Raw genomic sequence first — 12,942 nt, 5'->3', positions numbered from 1 at the left:
AATAATTGCATTTAGCACTCTATAATTACTCCGTTAAAATTAATGACCGTTAATGTATTAAGAATAAATTGAGCCACTAGCTCTAGCCGTTTGACTGTATCAATAAGTTAATAACCGACAAACAATTGTACTCCAATATATTGGCGAACGTGTCTCCTGACATGATTTTCATTTAATTTACCGACAGTTTTTTAATATTTTATTTTCATAATTCCATAATTTTTTAAAATTGGGACACTAGTTTTTTTTTTTTCATTATTCTCTTCCATTTTCCCATAGTAAAAATAATGCATGGCTAGAAGGATCCTTAACATAGAAGTGTTCCGTGTTTGATTTAGAAATCCGAGGCTTCTTCCAAATTTGCGTAAAAATTTTATTCGATGCGTTTGTAAAATATATTTGAATAATTGTATGGGTCAAAAATTACCCCTAATATGATCAAACCATGTTAACATTAAGAAGGTATTCACGGACTGCCACGTGTCATCGGTACGACTTCAACGAAGACCCCCAAGGTCGAAGTGGTTCTTGAAGCAATAATGGGTGCGGTTGAAGAGTTAGCGAATATCAAGGTCGAGAAGTCGTCGTAGATCAAGGTCGAGGTTGAGCATCTTATTTAGGATCATAACGGCTAATTTTGAGATATGACAAAAGGGAGAATATTCTAGTGGATATCCTCTGTACCTGTACTATCAGGGTTTTCAGGAATATATTCCGTATAAATAAAAAGAGATACAATAATAGGGGACATAAGATATTCACTTATAAGAAAACACACTAACTTTATAGAGAGAATCTGGCCATATTACAAACACACGAAGACACCTTTTTACTAAGATTCTTGTCCAACTTTTCCACTCGTTCCAAGAACAATCTTAGTTTTCAAAGGCTCATCAATCATTCATCATTGTTAGAAAGAATATCCACAAATTTCACCCCTTTTCGGGTGACTCACACGTTTTTTATTTATTTAAATTCCATTCATTGCTACTATTTAATGATATCTTCCATCTTTTTGGATCATTGAATACAGTTATTATTGCTCACATTTATTGCCCTTCGACCAAATATACATATTATCTGCCATAAAATCGATAATTTTGTCTTTGATATTAATATTAGCTAAGATTGACTCTATTTTATTTAAATCTAATTGGTTGAACCTGGATCTAAATTTTTGGGTCAAACAATAATCAAATTACATATAAGATAATATAAGTATCACTACTAAAAAAACAGGAATTAGCGACAGACAAATTCTGTAGCTAAACAAAAAATGCATTGCTAATCATAAATAGCGACGAATTAGCTACAAATTATCAAGAAATTTTATTAGCTAAGAGTAATTTAGCGACAGATTAACGCCGAAGTTCACAACTAATTCTATTTTGTTTTTACGTTAGCAATAACATAATAATATTAGTAACTAATTTACTATTACTCTTAAAAAATTCTTCCAATTACTTCACTAGCTAGTTGCTTCATTTTATCAGCTTTATTTAACTTAATGTTTTAAGACAGAATGCTTCATTTGGGAATGGTGGAAACAACTAAATAATCAACAAAATAGATGGTAGAATTATCTTTCAATTGACCAAAAATATTTTGGCGGTCAACTAAGGATCTTGGATTACTTTCAAAGTTAGGAACTAATTTGTAGATTATAATTTTAGTACCTTTGTTTTAATTTCACTTGTATGAGTTTGCTCGCATTATTAATGTCAAGTTCGAATAAAGAAGGAGGATTGCGGTACATTGACAACCAACATAAAACTTGTCAATTCATGATATAATATATACAACTTCATATCGCCAACCCCTATTAGTTTGAGATTGGAATATAATTATTGTTGTTTATACTTTTAGTATATTTTTCAGTAGTTTTATTTTATCAGCGATGAAACTTGTTATTAAACCTATATATGGAATTCATTTGATAAATCAGCTAAGTATATGTATTTCTGGAAAGGACGAAAGAGAAGAATATACATAAATTAAATTCGAATTGCCCAATTTAGGTTGTAAATTGCTCCAATTCCTCAAGCCATTAAAAGGTTACAGGATTTGCCCTTTGAAAGAGAGAAAAGTAATCCATCCGTTTCAATTTACGTGAACCTCTTTCCTTTTTGGTCCGTGCCAAAAAGAATGTCCCCTTTCCTTATTTGGAAACAATTTACCTTTATGCAATGATTTATAGCCACACAAAATATATGTGCCTCATTTTACACCACAAGTTCAAAAGTCTTCTCTCTTTTCTTAAACTCCGTACCCAGTCAAATGAGTTCACATAAATTTAAACGGAAGGAGTGCTACTTACTACTTGTACACGCGTGTACAATAAATACATACACGATTTGCTCTTTGTTGCAACACCTTTAACAAAAGGGGAAAACACACAAAAAGGGTAAAATCTCGTGCCACAATCCATGACCCACTAGCAAATAATAAAAACAAATTCCCTATAATTTCACAAGTAGAATTTGGAAATAGTAGTATTTATGCAGATCTTATTCCATGCAGATGATCTATTTGCGATAAACCCTCGGATCAAAGACAAATAAAAAATAGTGACAATCAATAAAATAAGTGTTAAGACCGAAAAATCAGGCGTCATGCGGAAACTAGCTAAGCAAATCTTGAATGACGATAAATCAGATAATAACATAAAAATATACCAAAAGAGACACAAACATATAACGTGGTTCGGTCAACTGACCTACGTCCAACGCGGAGAGGAGCAATCCACTATATAAAAGAGAGTACAAAATATCGAGAGAACAACCTCACGAAGAGGCAAACACAAATGACACACTAACACTCATCCTGTAAAGTTCTCCCCCTAAACACGACTCTCAAACCCTACATGGCTATATTGTGGATGCAGCTGAATGAGAAAGACAGATCTTCAATTTATAGAACTTTAAACCTTTTCCTACAAGAAAAGGGACTAGCCAAATATGAAAGAATTATATTTTCCTTCTAGCAAAGGAAAAACCTAATTATGATAAATATGTTGTCCTTTCTTTTATCAAATGGGAAAGCCAATTATGATAAGAAAATCTGGACAAACACCTAACAATAAGGTGATATGGTAACTGAAACAAAAGAAACAACAGATAATGAGAAAGATATAAGGATAAGAGAATAATATAATACTAAGCAATGAAAAAGAGATACGCTCAAATACACTACCTATTGGATCGAGCATATTTTGTTTTCTAGTTTAATACACAGTTACATCAATTAATATGCTTCAATTCCAAGTAAATTCTGATCAGTTACATGTATCCTTAATTTTCATGTATGATTGAAATATATATTTTTACTGAAATAAAAATCTCGATCAAGAATATCTAGCGAACATTGAATTTAAAGTAAATATACTAGCATGATTAAAATTTAATTAATTAGTACTATATCACCTATTTAGACATAATTGTCGAGTTTATATGTCTATAATAAAGTTGTTAGTGCTGTGACGAAAGAATGAATATAAAACCTAAATTTGTTTATCTAACTAGCTAGCTGACAACAAACTTTTCCATGGTTGATTTGCTGTATTCCTTTTTACAAGTCTTTACCTATATTTTGTTTGTCATGTATGTAAAATTGGACACCAAATTATATTCCTCGAACAATAATACAATTTAAGACCTATAAAACAAAAACCATCATAAAAATTACCCAAATGTCATTCAATGAAACCTTAATTTACTCATTGCAACTGAAATTCTAAATTGACAAGTTTCTAGCCCAAAATTTAAGGTCTGTCTGGACAGGAAAAACAGACAATTATTTTGTTCCTTACGAATAATTAAAGAAAGAAATTTATATTTAATGAAACAAAACTAAATTAGTATTTTAGGTCGTCCTTATCATTTCAACAAAGTAAAGGTTATAATACAATATATTTTCAGCTAATAATTAATCATACAATGGTTAGCGTAAGCCACTCATTTTTTATAATGGAGGAAAAAGGCAATGGTATTTCAGTAATTCTAAGAAAAAGCAAGACTCCTTTTATAAAACACCATGATATTTTATATAACAAGTGTAACATTTTTCCAATTAAACAAAACCATAAAATATTAATCTAATCCCAAATTTTTTTTGATCTAACTCCACCCACCCTTACCTATTCTTATTCACTTTATACTATATTAATTTATATTATATACACATTTCATATCATCCCCTTGAATATTTCTTCTTTATTTATTGATAGTGTCCAAACAAATACAAGAACTTTGCTTTACAAAAAATGTACAGATTTTTGGTTCACTCTGTAAGAAGCAGCTAAAGAAGTAACCTTTGCCCAGAACCACAAAAACCCAGTTCAGAGAAAATTCAAGAACTGAGATTTTTCTATTTTTTTCACATTTTCTTATTCTCATTGTTCTTAATTCCCAAAAGGGTATCTTCAAGATTAGTAAAGTTTCAATTTTTTCACCTCAGTGGGTGGTAAAGTTTCAATCTTTACATCATTGTTATATAATGTGGAGGAGTCTGATCGGAGAAACGCCGTTCACGGCGGCGATTTGATGGGTCCGAGGTTGTTGTTAGCAGTGTTGTGTTTTGTTAAACGCAGCGTTTCATGGAGTTGAAGATTTGGTGTTGTAGGAGTAGTATTAGTAGAAGTACTTTAAGTGTTCATTCAAAATCCAGCTCTTCAGCTAAGCTTCGATTTGCTATATTTTTTCCTCAGGTAAGCTTTTTTTAAATTTTAAAATAAGGGGATTTAGGGTTTATTATTTCATTTTTGTGGTTAATTGTATTTTTATTTTTGGGAGAACATGCTGGTATCTTAATACTAGGAATGTTGAGTTTTGGGAAGCTGTTTGGATAGTTGGAAAATTATCTGAAGTTAAAAAGAGGAAAATTTTAAGGTGTTTTCTTAGTTGTAAAAGATTTTGGAGACTTAGGATTTTTTTTGTTTTTTTGGATCTACTGAAGTTATGTTGCTCTTTTACCCTCAAGAACTTGTTGCATTTTATGGTAATTTCCATTTATAAGATCTTCTTGTTCCTTATGAAGTTTCATTTTCTACTTCTTTTTTATTTTGGGTAATGGGTATTTTGATAAACTTAGTATATTTGATTAATTAGCTCAAATAAGGGTAAACGTTTTCAGCTTTGTGGTTGAATTGGAATTTAAAGATTGGGGGTTTCTGCTTGAGGGGTTAATATCTGTATTTTCACTGATAGTGATGGACTTTATTCAGCTTGGGGTAATTGTTAATTTTTTGTAAGGTTCTTAACCAGCTCTAGTATGCTTTAGTGTTTGTAAGGTTCTTGGCCAGCTCTAGTAAGCTTGTGGATTTGGTTTGAACTGCTTATGGATTTCAATTTTTGATGTAGATTTTGGAGATTAGCTGTTAATCTTAGGAAGAGACATTTAATTTTTTTTAATATGTTTTGAGCATCTATTTCTTAATCTTCGGCCCCGTTTGGCCATGAGTTTTGCCAAAATAAATTTGGGATTTATTTTGAAAACTCATGTTTGGCCATAAATATTGCCCACATTTTGGCAAAATCCCAAATTCCAAACCCCAAATCTCAAAATCACCCCAATTGCTGATTTTGGGCCAAAATCCCAAAACTTGAGAATTATATACATGTTTTTCCAAAATAAAATTGGGAAATATGTTTTGAAAACGTATGTCCAAACACATTTTCATCTTCAAACCAAACTTCACCCAAATCAGATTTTTCAAAACAAATTTGGAATCTATGGCCAAACGCTAGCTTAATATGCTCGAGGCATAGTTTTTCCCCGCTCGATTAGTTAAGGTGTTATGGTGATAACATTTAGAAAGAAAAGCTAAATTTTGATTGATGTTGTTTCTGAAATCTTCTGTATCTTGCCTCTTTTAGGTTCTATTGCTACTAGTGTGTTTAAAGACCAGTTTAGCAACTTTGCCGGACCATGAATTGTTGAGACAAGAAGATAAGAGTACCATATCCCATTCTTGCATCCATGATCAGATAATTGAACAAAGAAAAAGACCTGGTTTGCAAGTGTATTCCGTCACTCCTCAGGTGTACGAGGAGTCTGTGGTTTCAAACCCGCCTCACCATAGAGGAAGGGCATTGCTTGAAATTCCCAAAGAACAAAATGATGTCATGCAACCCATTAGAATCTTTTTGAATTATGATGCTGTTGGTCATTCATCTGAGAGAGACTGTCAAAAAGTAGGGGACATTGTGAAGGCAAGTACTTATCATCTGCTGGAAAATGTTTATGAGAAATTTGATATATGTCTTTACTGATTTATCAATTTTCTTTCTGCTTAATTAGCTCGGGGAGCCACCAGGTGCTTCTTTTTCTGGTACATCTTCTTGTAATCCACATGGGGATCCTCCAGTTTATGGTGATTGCTGGTATAACTGCACTTTAGATGATATAGCTGGGGAGGACAAAAGGCATCGGCTTCGCAAGGTTTATCCTCTTTTTCTTCACTGTTCTTAAATTGTCCCAGATGAGCATGTCTTTGCATTTTTCTGCTGCAAATTGATCTAGTATTTGCATGTTGAAAATACCTGGCAAGATTAGTGAATCTTTTAAAAAAAATTACCGATGAAATATGAACATGCGTGATAAGACTATCTATGTCATGCAATGCCATTTCTAATGCAAGTAATGGTATTTGAGTGAGGCCATGTTTTGTATAGTATGTATTCCACAAAGTCTCTGAATATACAGTCACGAACTTGACAAGTTAATAGTTGTGTTGTCTTTGATAAAAGACAATAATTTAATATTTTTACTGGATCCAATACAGGCTCTCGAGCAGACAGCAGACTGGTTTAGAAGAGCATTAGCTGTTGAACCAGTTAGGGGAAACCTGCGGTTAAGTGGATATTCTGCTTGTGGACAAGATGGAGGTGTACAACTCCCAAGGAAATACGTTGAAGGTAATTTTATTCGGATTCTTATCTGTTTGGCATTCCTGATATTCTGTTGCAATGTTTTCATTTCTATTTGGTTCATTATTGTCGTGTTTGGGAAGAAATTATCATATTTTTTTCCATGTATACTTCAGAGGGTGTTGCAAATGCGGATTTGGTTCTTTTGGTGACTACAAGGCCAACAACAGGCAACACTCTTGCGTGGGCTGTAGCATGTGAGCGTGATCAATGGGGTCGTGCTGTTGCTGGTGAGTGTTTTGTGAGCAAAAACATGTCATTGCATAAATTTTATATGGACACTGCTTCTAATCTGACATTTTCCATTTTCAGGGCATGTCAATGTTGCTCCTCGCCATTTAACTGCTGAAGCAGAAACTTTACTTCAAGCTACTTTGATACATGAAGTGATGCATGTTCTTGGATTTGATCCTCATGCCTTTTCTCATTTCCGTGATGAGAGGAAGCGTAGACGTAGTCAGGTAATTGTCAATTTTTGCATGTGCTATATAACCTTGCAGAGGAGCACCAGTAGAAACTCATGTTAGTAAGAGTTCATAGACTGCACTATATCTCCCTTCCCCTGCAGTGGTGATCTCTTGAAAAAAATCACCAAAAAAAAGTTATGCGTATTCCCACTTCCAAGTAGAAGATATACACAAATTCTGATATCCTTATGTTAGCGTTGCTGCAGAAACAAAATATGGTGCTAGACTTAAATTTTCCTTTCTCTTTTTGAGGAACTAAAAAATAGGTCGGCCAAAAATGTGATACATCTACCTAAACATGGAACAAATGTACCTAGTTTTATTTATAAAAAACAATAAAAGACTAAGCATGATGTGCACTTTCGTTGGTTTTGTAGTAAAAAATGACATTTGTTTTTATTATGGTTTATCCATTTCGTAAACAACTTTTAGTACATCTTATTTTGGAATTATGTCTAATATTTATGACAGAGATGAACGATTATTGTCCACTAGCTTGGTTTCTATTAGATTTAGGAAAGCCCTAACATAATTTTCTCTTTTCTGTGGTCAATTGTGTTCAAACTGTTGAAAGCATTTGCAAGTTGGTTCTCCTGTTAACTTTTTTGAGAAAAAGCATATGATTAGTCAATTTTTTTTTTATTTCGATAACTTGATAAGCATATGGTTAGTCAATTGATATGATCATCTTCCATTATTCTTTTGTGACTATTTCAAGAGTGCAACAGGCAATTCATTAGTCAATTGAAAGAAGTTGGAATGTAGGAAAAAAAAGACTAGAAGGTGGGGTGAAAGAGGTCCTAAGGGGAAATGTTTTCAAAGTTTTGAAGTATAGGGGTTCAGCTTATTATTATTGTGTTCTATCTCTTCCCTTTTAATAGCAATTCGATGTTCGGCAACTACATTATACTCCAAATATAGGAGATTTTATGTTCAACTTATTTATTACTGGAAAGACTATGTCAAGCCTTATAAATAGTTTAATTGAACAATTGGAAGTTGCGAATGATGCTCAAACTTGCCCAAACTGATTTAATTCCTCCTAGTCTACATTTTTTGGTGCTCTCTCCTCTTGTTTGCTGTAACTTGTCGCTGTTAAAGGCATATAGGATTCCCAAAGTGAAGCACCTCCTCTCTCTGTCAACTATTGTGGACTATCCCAAATTTCCTTTTGGATCTAATATTTGCCTTTGAGGAATTCCCAAATCTTGTCTTCTACAGCATCTGTAAAGGATATTACCTCTTTCTCCAGTTCGTGTGCCCATTTCTGGATATATCAAAAATCCTTTCAACATACATATTTTCTTCATTATCTTTGTTTGCTAACAAGGAATTCTGTATTGTGCTATTTTTCAGACAGTTAAGGGTCCTAAACCTGGTTATGCCGAAGCCTGATGTGCATTTACTTGTCATTTCCATCTGTAGGTTACTGAACAGGCAATGGATGAAAAGCTTGGACGAATGGTAACTCGAGTGGTGCTTCCTCGAGTTATCATGCATGCTCGCTATCACTATGGGGTATATTCTATAGTATTTCATTTTCTTAAGTTTTCCTTCTCTAATTCCTATAGCGTATGTTAGCTAGTTGTTTTTAGCCAAGTTAAATTTATGGGCAAAGCTATAATACCTTTAACCAGTTTATCCCTTCAGGCATTCTCCGAGAATTTCACTGGACTGGAACTAGAAGATGGAGGTGGACGTGGTACATCAGGTTGAGAATTCTCTCTTCTTCCGGTCTTTGAATATGTCCCTTTGAGATACACACACTTGCATTTTCATGGTTCCAGGATGTCAACTTTATAGATTGTATTTTGCTAAATAAATATGGATCCATTGTGTAATTAACAAATTGGTGCAGGTTCTCACTGGGAGAAAAGGCTATTGATGAATGAGATTATGACGGGGTCGGTGGATACAAGATCAGTGGTTTCTAAAATGACTCTTGCTTTACTTGAGGACAGCGGATGGTACCGCGCTAATTATAGCATGGCTGACCGTCTTGATTGGGGTCGCAACCAAGGATCTGAATTTGTTACCTCTCCCTGCAATCACTGGAACGGAGCCTATCATTGTAACACTACCCAGTTATCTGGATGTACATATAATAGGGAGGCAGAAGGTTATTGTCCACTTGTAAATTATAGTGGGGATCTTCCTCAATGGGCTCGTTATTTTCCACAGGCTAACAGAGGTGTGCCATTATTATTATGATAATTTCAAAGCCATTGAAAACTGATTTTTGTCTTGGATACACAATCTTCTTGTCTCCTCTGAACTTTTCTGAGAAACAAGTTAACTAATAATATCGTTGGGTAAATTCCAATTACCATTCACAAACCAATATTACTGCTTTAATAAAGTTCTAGAACGAGCTTCTTTTTTTGTAACTTATGGTGGATGGCTGTTGCAGGTGGTCAGTCATCGTTGGCTGATTATTGCACTTATTTTGTTGCTTACTCTGATGGATCATGCACAGACACCAATGGTGCTCGTGCACCTGACAGAATGTTAGGTGAAGTGAGAGGAAGCAGTTCAAGGTGAGGCGTTCTTCTGTAGCTTTTGGAGATCTACATCTAATTGGATATTTAGCTCACTAGTTTTAGTTTGAATCAATACAGGTGCATGGCTTCATCTTTAGTGCGTACTGGATTTGTACGTGGTTCTATGACCCAAGGCAATGGTTGTTATCAGCATAGGTGCTCAAACAATTCGTTAGAGGTATGGCTTCGGAAATTACTCGTCTATTCTATGCAGTTATTCATCTTTTCTTTTCATTTAGTTGCTTTTGCAAGAGAATGTATATGTGAGCTCATGAGAAGATACTAACTAGAGATCATTCTCTTCCATTCCTTTCTATTTTCTTTCTCCGAGTTTGCAGTTTGGAGATCCAAAAATATGAAGTTATAATATTTGCAATATGCCTAGTCCACAATATACTAAATAACTCTACTCCTATTTATCCATACCTTTTTGGAATGGACTTTAGTACCTACAAGAAACAACATTCCTCTGAAGCATAACTGTAACTACATCGTGAATATTCCCTTCTAATAATAGAAGGCTATTTAACCATCCTCATAGTTTGACTAATGCAGAGACAAAAAGAGAAATACTGAATGTACTTATCATATTGTTTTTGTTAGAAAAACGATAAACAGCCGTTGGAACATGTGGAAATAACATTTATGTCCTATCAAAATCAAAATTGAAATAAGATGGAATTGTATTACTGAAGTCAGTCTGCATACGGGAATATTTTAAATTGTCATTTAAGGAGAGAGGTCTATATTTTACGATGGACTAAAATCGGCAGTGGGTCATTAAAAATGGTAGTGGCAAGTTTCATGTTAATTTCTGTAATGCTAGTAGTGGAATTTTAGTATTCCTCTTTCTGTGCTCTAGATCTAAGGTATTTATCCTAGTTCACTTCTTCCAGCTTAGATTATATTTGAAAAAAAAATCTTGGGGAAGAGTAGCTCACTTTTATCTGTTATCTGGTGAAATTTCCGCACAGGTTGCTGTAGACGGCATTTGGAAAGTTTGTCCTAAAGCTGGTGGACCTATCCAGTTTCCTGCCTTTAATGGTAATACTAATTGTGCTACTTTTGGTTAATCACTGAAGTGTCTCTTTGTTTATTTATGCAACTTTAACCCTCCTTTTCGTTTACTTAATTTTTTTTTTCCAATTGTAGGTGAGCTCATATGCCCAGCTTACCATGAACTCTGTGATGTGGATCCAGTTTCTTTGTCTAGTCATTGTCCCAATTCATGCAATTTCAATGGAGATTGCTTAGGTGGAAAATGTCAATGCTTTATTGGGTTTGGTGGTCATGATTGTAGCAAACGTAAGCTGCCATACTTTTTTTCTGTGCTTTTGTAAACTTTTGGAAAGTCTGTTTAATTGGTGTAATAACTTCTGCTTTCTATTTACAGGCTCCTGTCCTGGGAATTGTAGTGGACATGGCAAGTGTCTTGGGAGTGGTGTTTGTGAATGTCAAAATGGGTATACGGGCATCGACTGTTCCACAGGTAATGTAATATTATTGAAGCCAAATACATTGTCAGTAGCATATGTTAGCTGTAAAAACAGTCAACTTAGTATGTCGAACCAGCTCATAATTCTTGGAATAGCAACAAGCAACAATAACAATAACCCAGTGTAATCCTACAAGTGGGGTATGGGGAGGGTAGTGTGTACGCAAACGTTGCCCCTACCTTGAGAAGGTAGAGAGCCTGCTTCCGGTAGACCCTCAGCTTAGGAAAGATAAAAAGGAAGGAAATTCTTGGAATAGCATGTCACTTTTCTTTTTTTACTAAAACAAATTATTTTTGAAATGGAGCTTGGAAGTAATGGAATTGAAGAAACCATTAGGTAGAGAAATATCTTGTAACGTCAAATTTGACTACTCCTATAAGACAGCATTCTGACTACATTTCCTTTACGTTATACCTTATATTTATGCATGTCTCACTTTGTCCTTTAAATGATACATCACTCAAAGGATGCATGAAGGTTGATTTGTTTACTTTAGCTTATATTTTCTATGGCGATACGCAGCTGTTTGTGACGAGCAGTGCAGCCTTCACGGTGGGGTCTGTGACAATGGAGTGTGTGAGTTCCGCTGTTCTGACTATGCTGGTTACACGTGCCAGAATAGCTCCATGCTTCTTCCCAGTCTCTCCGTTTGCAAAGACGTGCTTCAAAATGATGTATCGGGACAACATTGTGCACCTAGCGAGTTAAGTATCTTGCAGCAGCTGGAAGAAGTAGTGGTGATGCCCAACTACAACCGACTATTCCCAGCTGGTCCTCGAAAGATTTTGAACATTTTTAGGGGTAGAGATTGTGATGGAGCGGCTAAACGACTAGCCTGCTGGGTAAGTTTCTTTATCCGCTATGTCCTCAACATTTGAGGCAGCAAAAATTCTCCGCCTTTTCTTGTTATTGAGCTCAAACAAGCTTATTATGCATTTGTGTGTATAGTTTATTCATTATTCTTGTTAAACTGGTTAAAAACAGATCTCAATCCAAAAATGTGACAATGATGGTGACAACCGGCTACGAGTGTGTCATTCAGCTTGCCAATCATATAATGTGGCATGTGGAGCGTCTCTTGATTGCTCGGACCAGACACTTTTTAGCAGTGAACGCGAGGGTAAAGGTCTTTGCACAGGTTGGGGCGAATTGGACGCTTGGTTTTAGAGGGTACTATTCAGGCAAAGATTGGTTTTAGAAAATGAATTTGGTGTAAATTGTAGGGTAGTTAGTTTTTTTTTTCTTTTTCTTTTTAATTGGCTTGTAATGTGTTGTAAGCTTTTTTCTTGGGTAGGAAAATGTGTGCGCGAAGCGCTCATAAGTTAGTGTTTTTATTTTATTTTTGCTTTTTAGCTCCCAGCCCAAATATCATTTGGTAAAAGATTTGGGTGGGAAAATTAATTTGAGATTTTGGCTTGGAAGTCTCAGAATGTAGAGAGAAAGTGTACAAGGAAAAGGATAATAGGAAAAAAAAAAGGAGCAAAAATGAATTGGCCCAAGGCCTTTGCATCAA

General features: G+C 34.7%; 1 protein-coding gene across 1 annotated transcript; it reads left to right on the top strand.

Moving 5' to 3' along the window:
- The first annotated feature begins 4,242 nt into the window (after positions 1 to 4,242).
- On the top strand, positions 4,243 to 12,942 carry LOC104212740 (uncharacterized). Its single transcript, XM_009762087.2, has 16 exons — positions 4,243 to 4,705; positions 5,874 to 6,209; positions 6,298 to 6,438; positions 6,782 to 6,914; positions 7,043 to 7,156; positions 7,239 to 7,387; positions 8,819 to 8,911; positions 9,044 to 9,104; positions 9,252 to 9,584; positions 9,804 to 9,930; positions 10,012 to 10,111; positions 10,908 to 10,977; positions 11,086 to 11,238; positions 11,327 to 11,422; positions 11,952 to 12,271; positions 12,414 to 12,942. Exons 1-16 carry the CDS (start codon positions 4,595 to 4,597, stop codon positions 12,594 to 12,596), a joined length of 2,520 nt encoding a protein of 839 aa, XP_009760389.1. The 5' UTR covers positions 4,243 to 4,594; the 3' UTR covers positions 12,597 to 12,942.

The sequence above is a fragment of the Nicotiana sylvestris genome, chromosome 4 (genome assembly GCF_000393655.2).
Source record: "Nicotiana sylvestris chromosome 4, ASM39365v2, whole genome shotgun sequence".
Classification (NCBI taxonomy): Eukaryota; Viridiplantae; Streptophyta; class Magnoliopsida; order Solanales; family Solanaceae; genus Nicotiana; species Nicotiana sylvestris.
Note: the sequence above shows the minus strand (reverse complement) of the source record. Positions and strands in the feature narration are given on the sequence as shown.

What these genes read in the sequence shown, in the direction of transcription:
- LOC104212740 (XM_009762087.2), top strand. Translation starts at nt 4,595, where the DNA reads ATGGAGTTGAAGATTTGGTGTTGTAGGAGTAGTATTAGTAGAAGTACT. An exon ending in AAGTAGGGGACATTGTGAAG is followed by an intron (nt 6,210 to 6,297) that starts GCAAGTACTTAT and finishes CTGCTTAATTAG; the next exon opens with CTCGGGGAGCCACCAGGTGC. An exon ending in GCTCAAACAATTCGTTAGAG is followed by an intron (nt 10,112 to 10,907) that starts GTATGGCTTCGG and finishes ATTTCCGCACAG; the next exon opens with GTTGCTGTAGACGGCATTTG.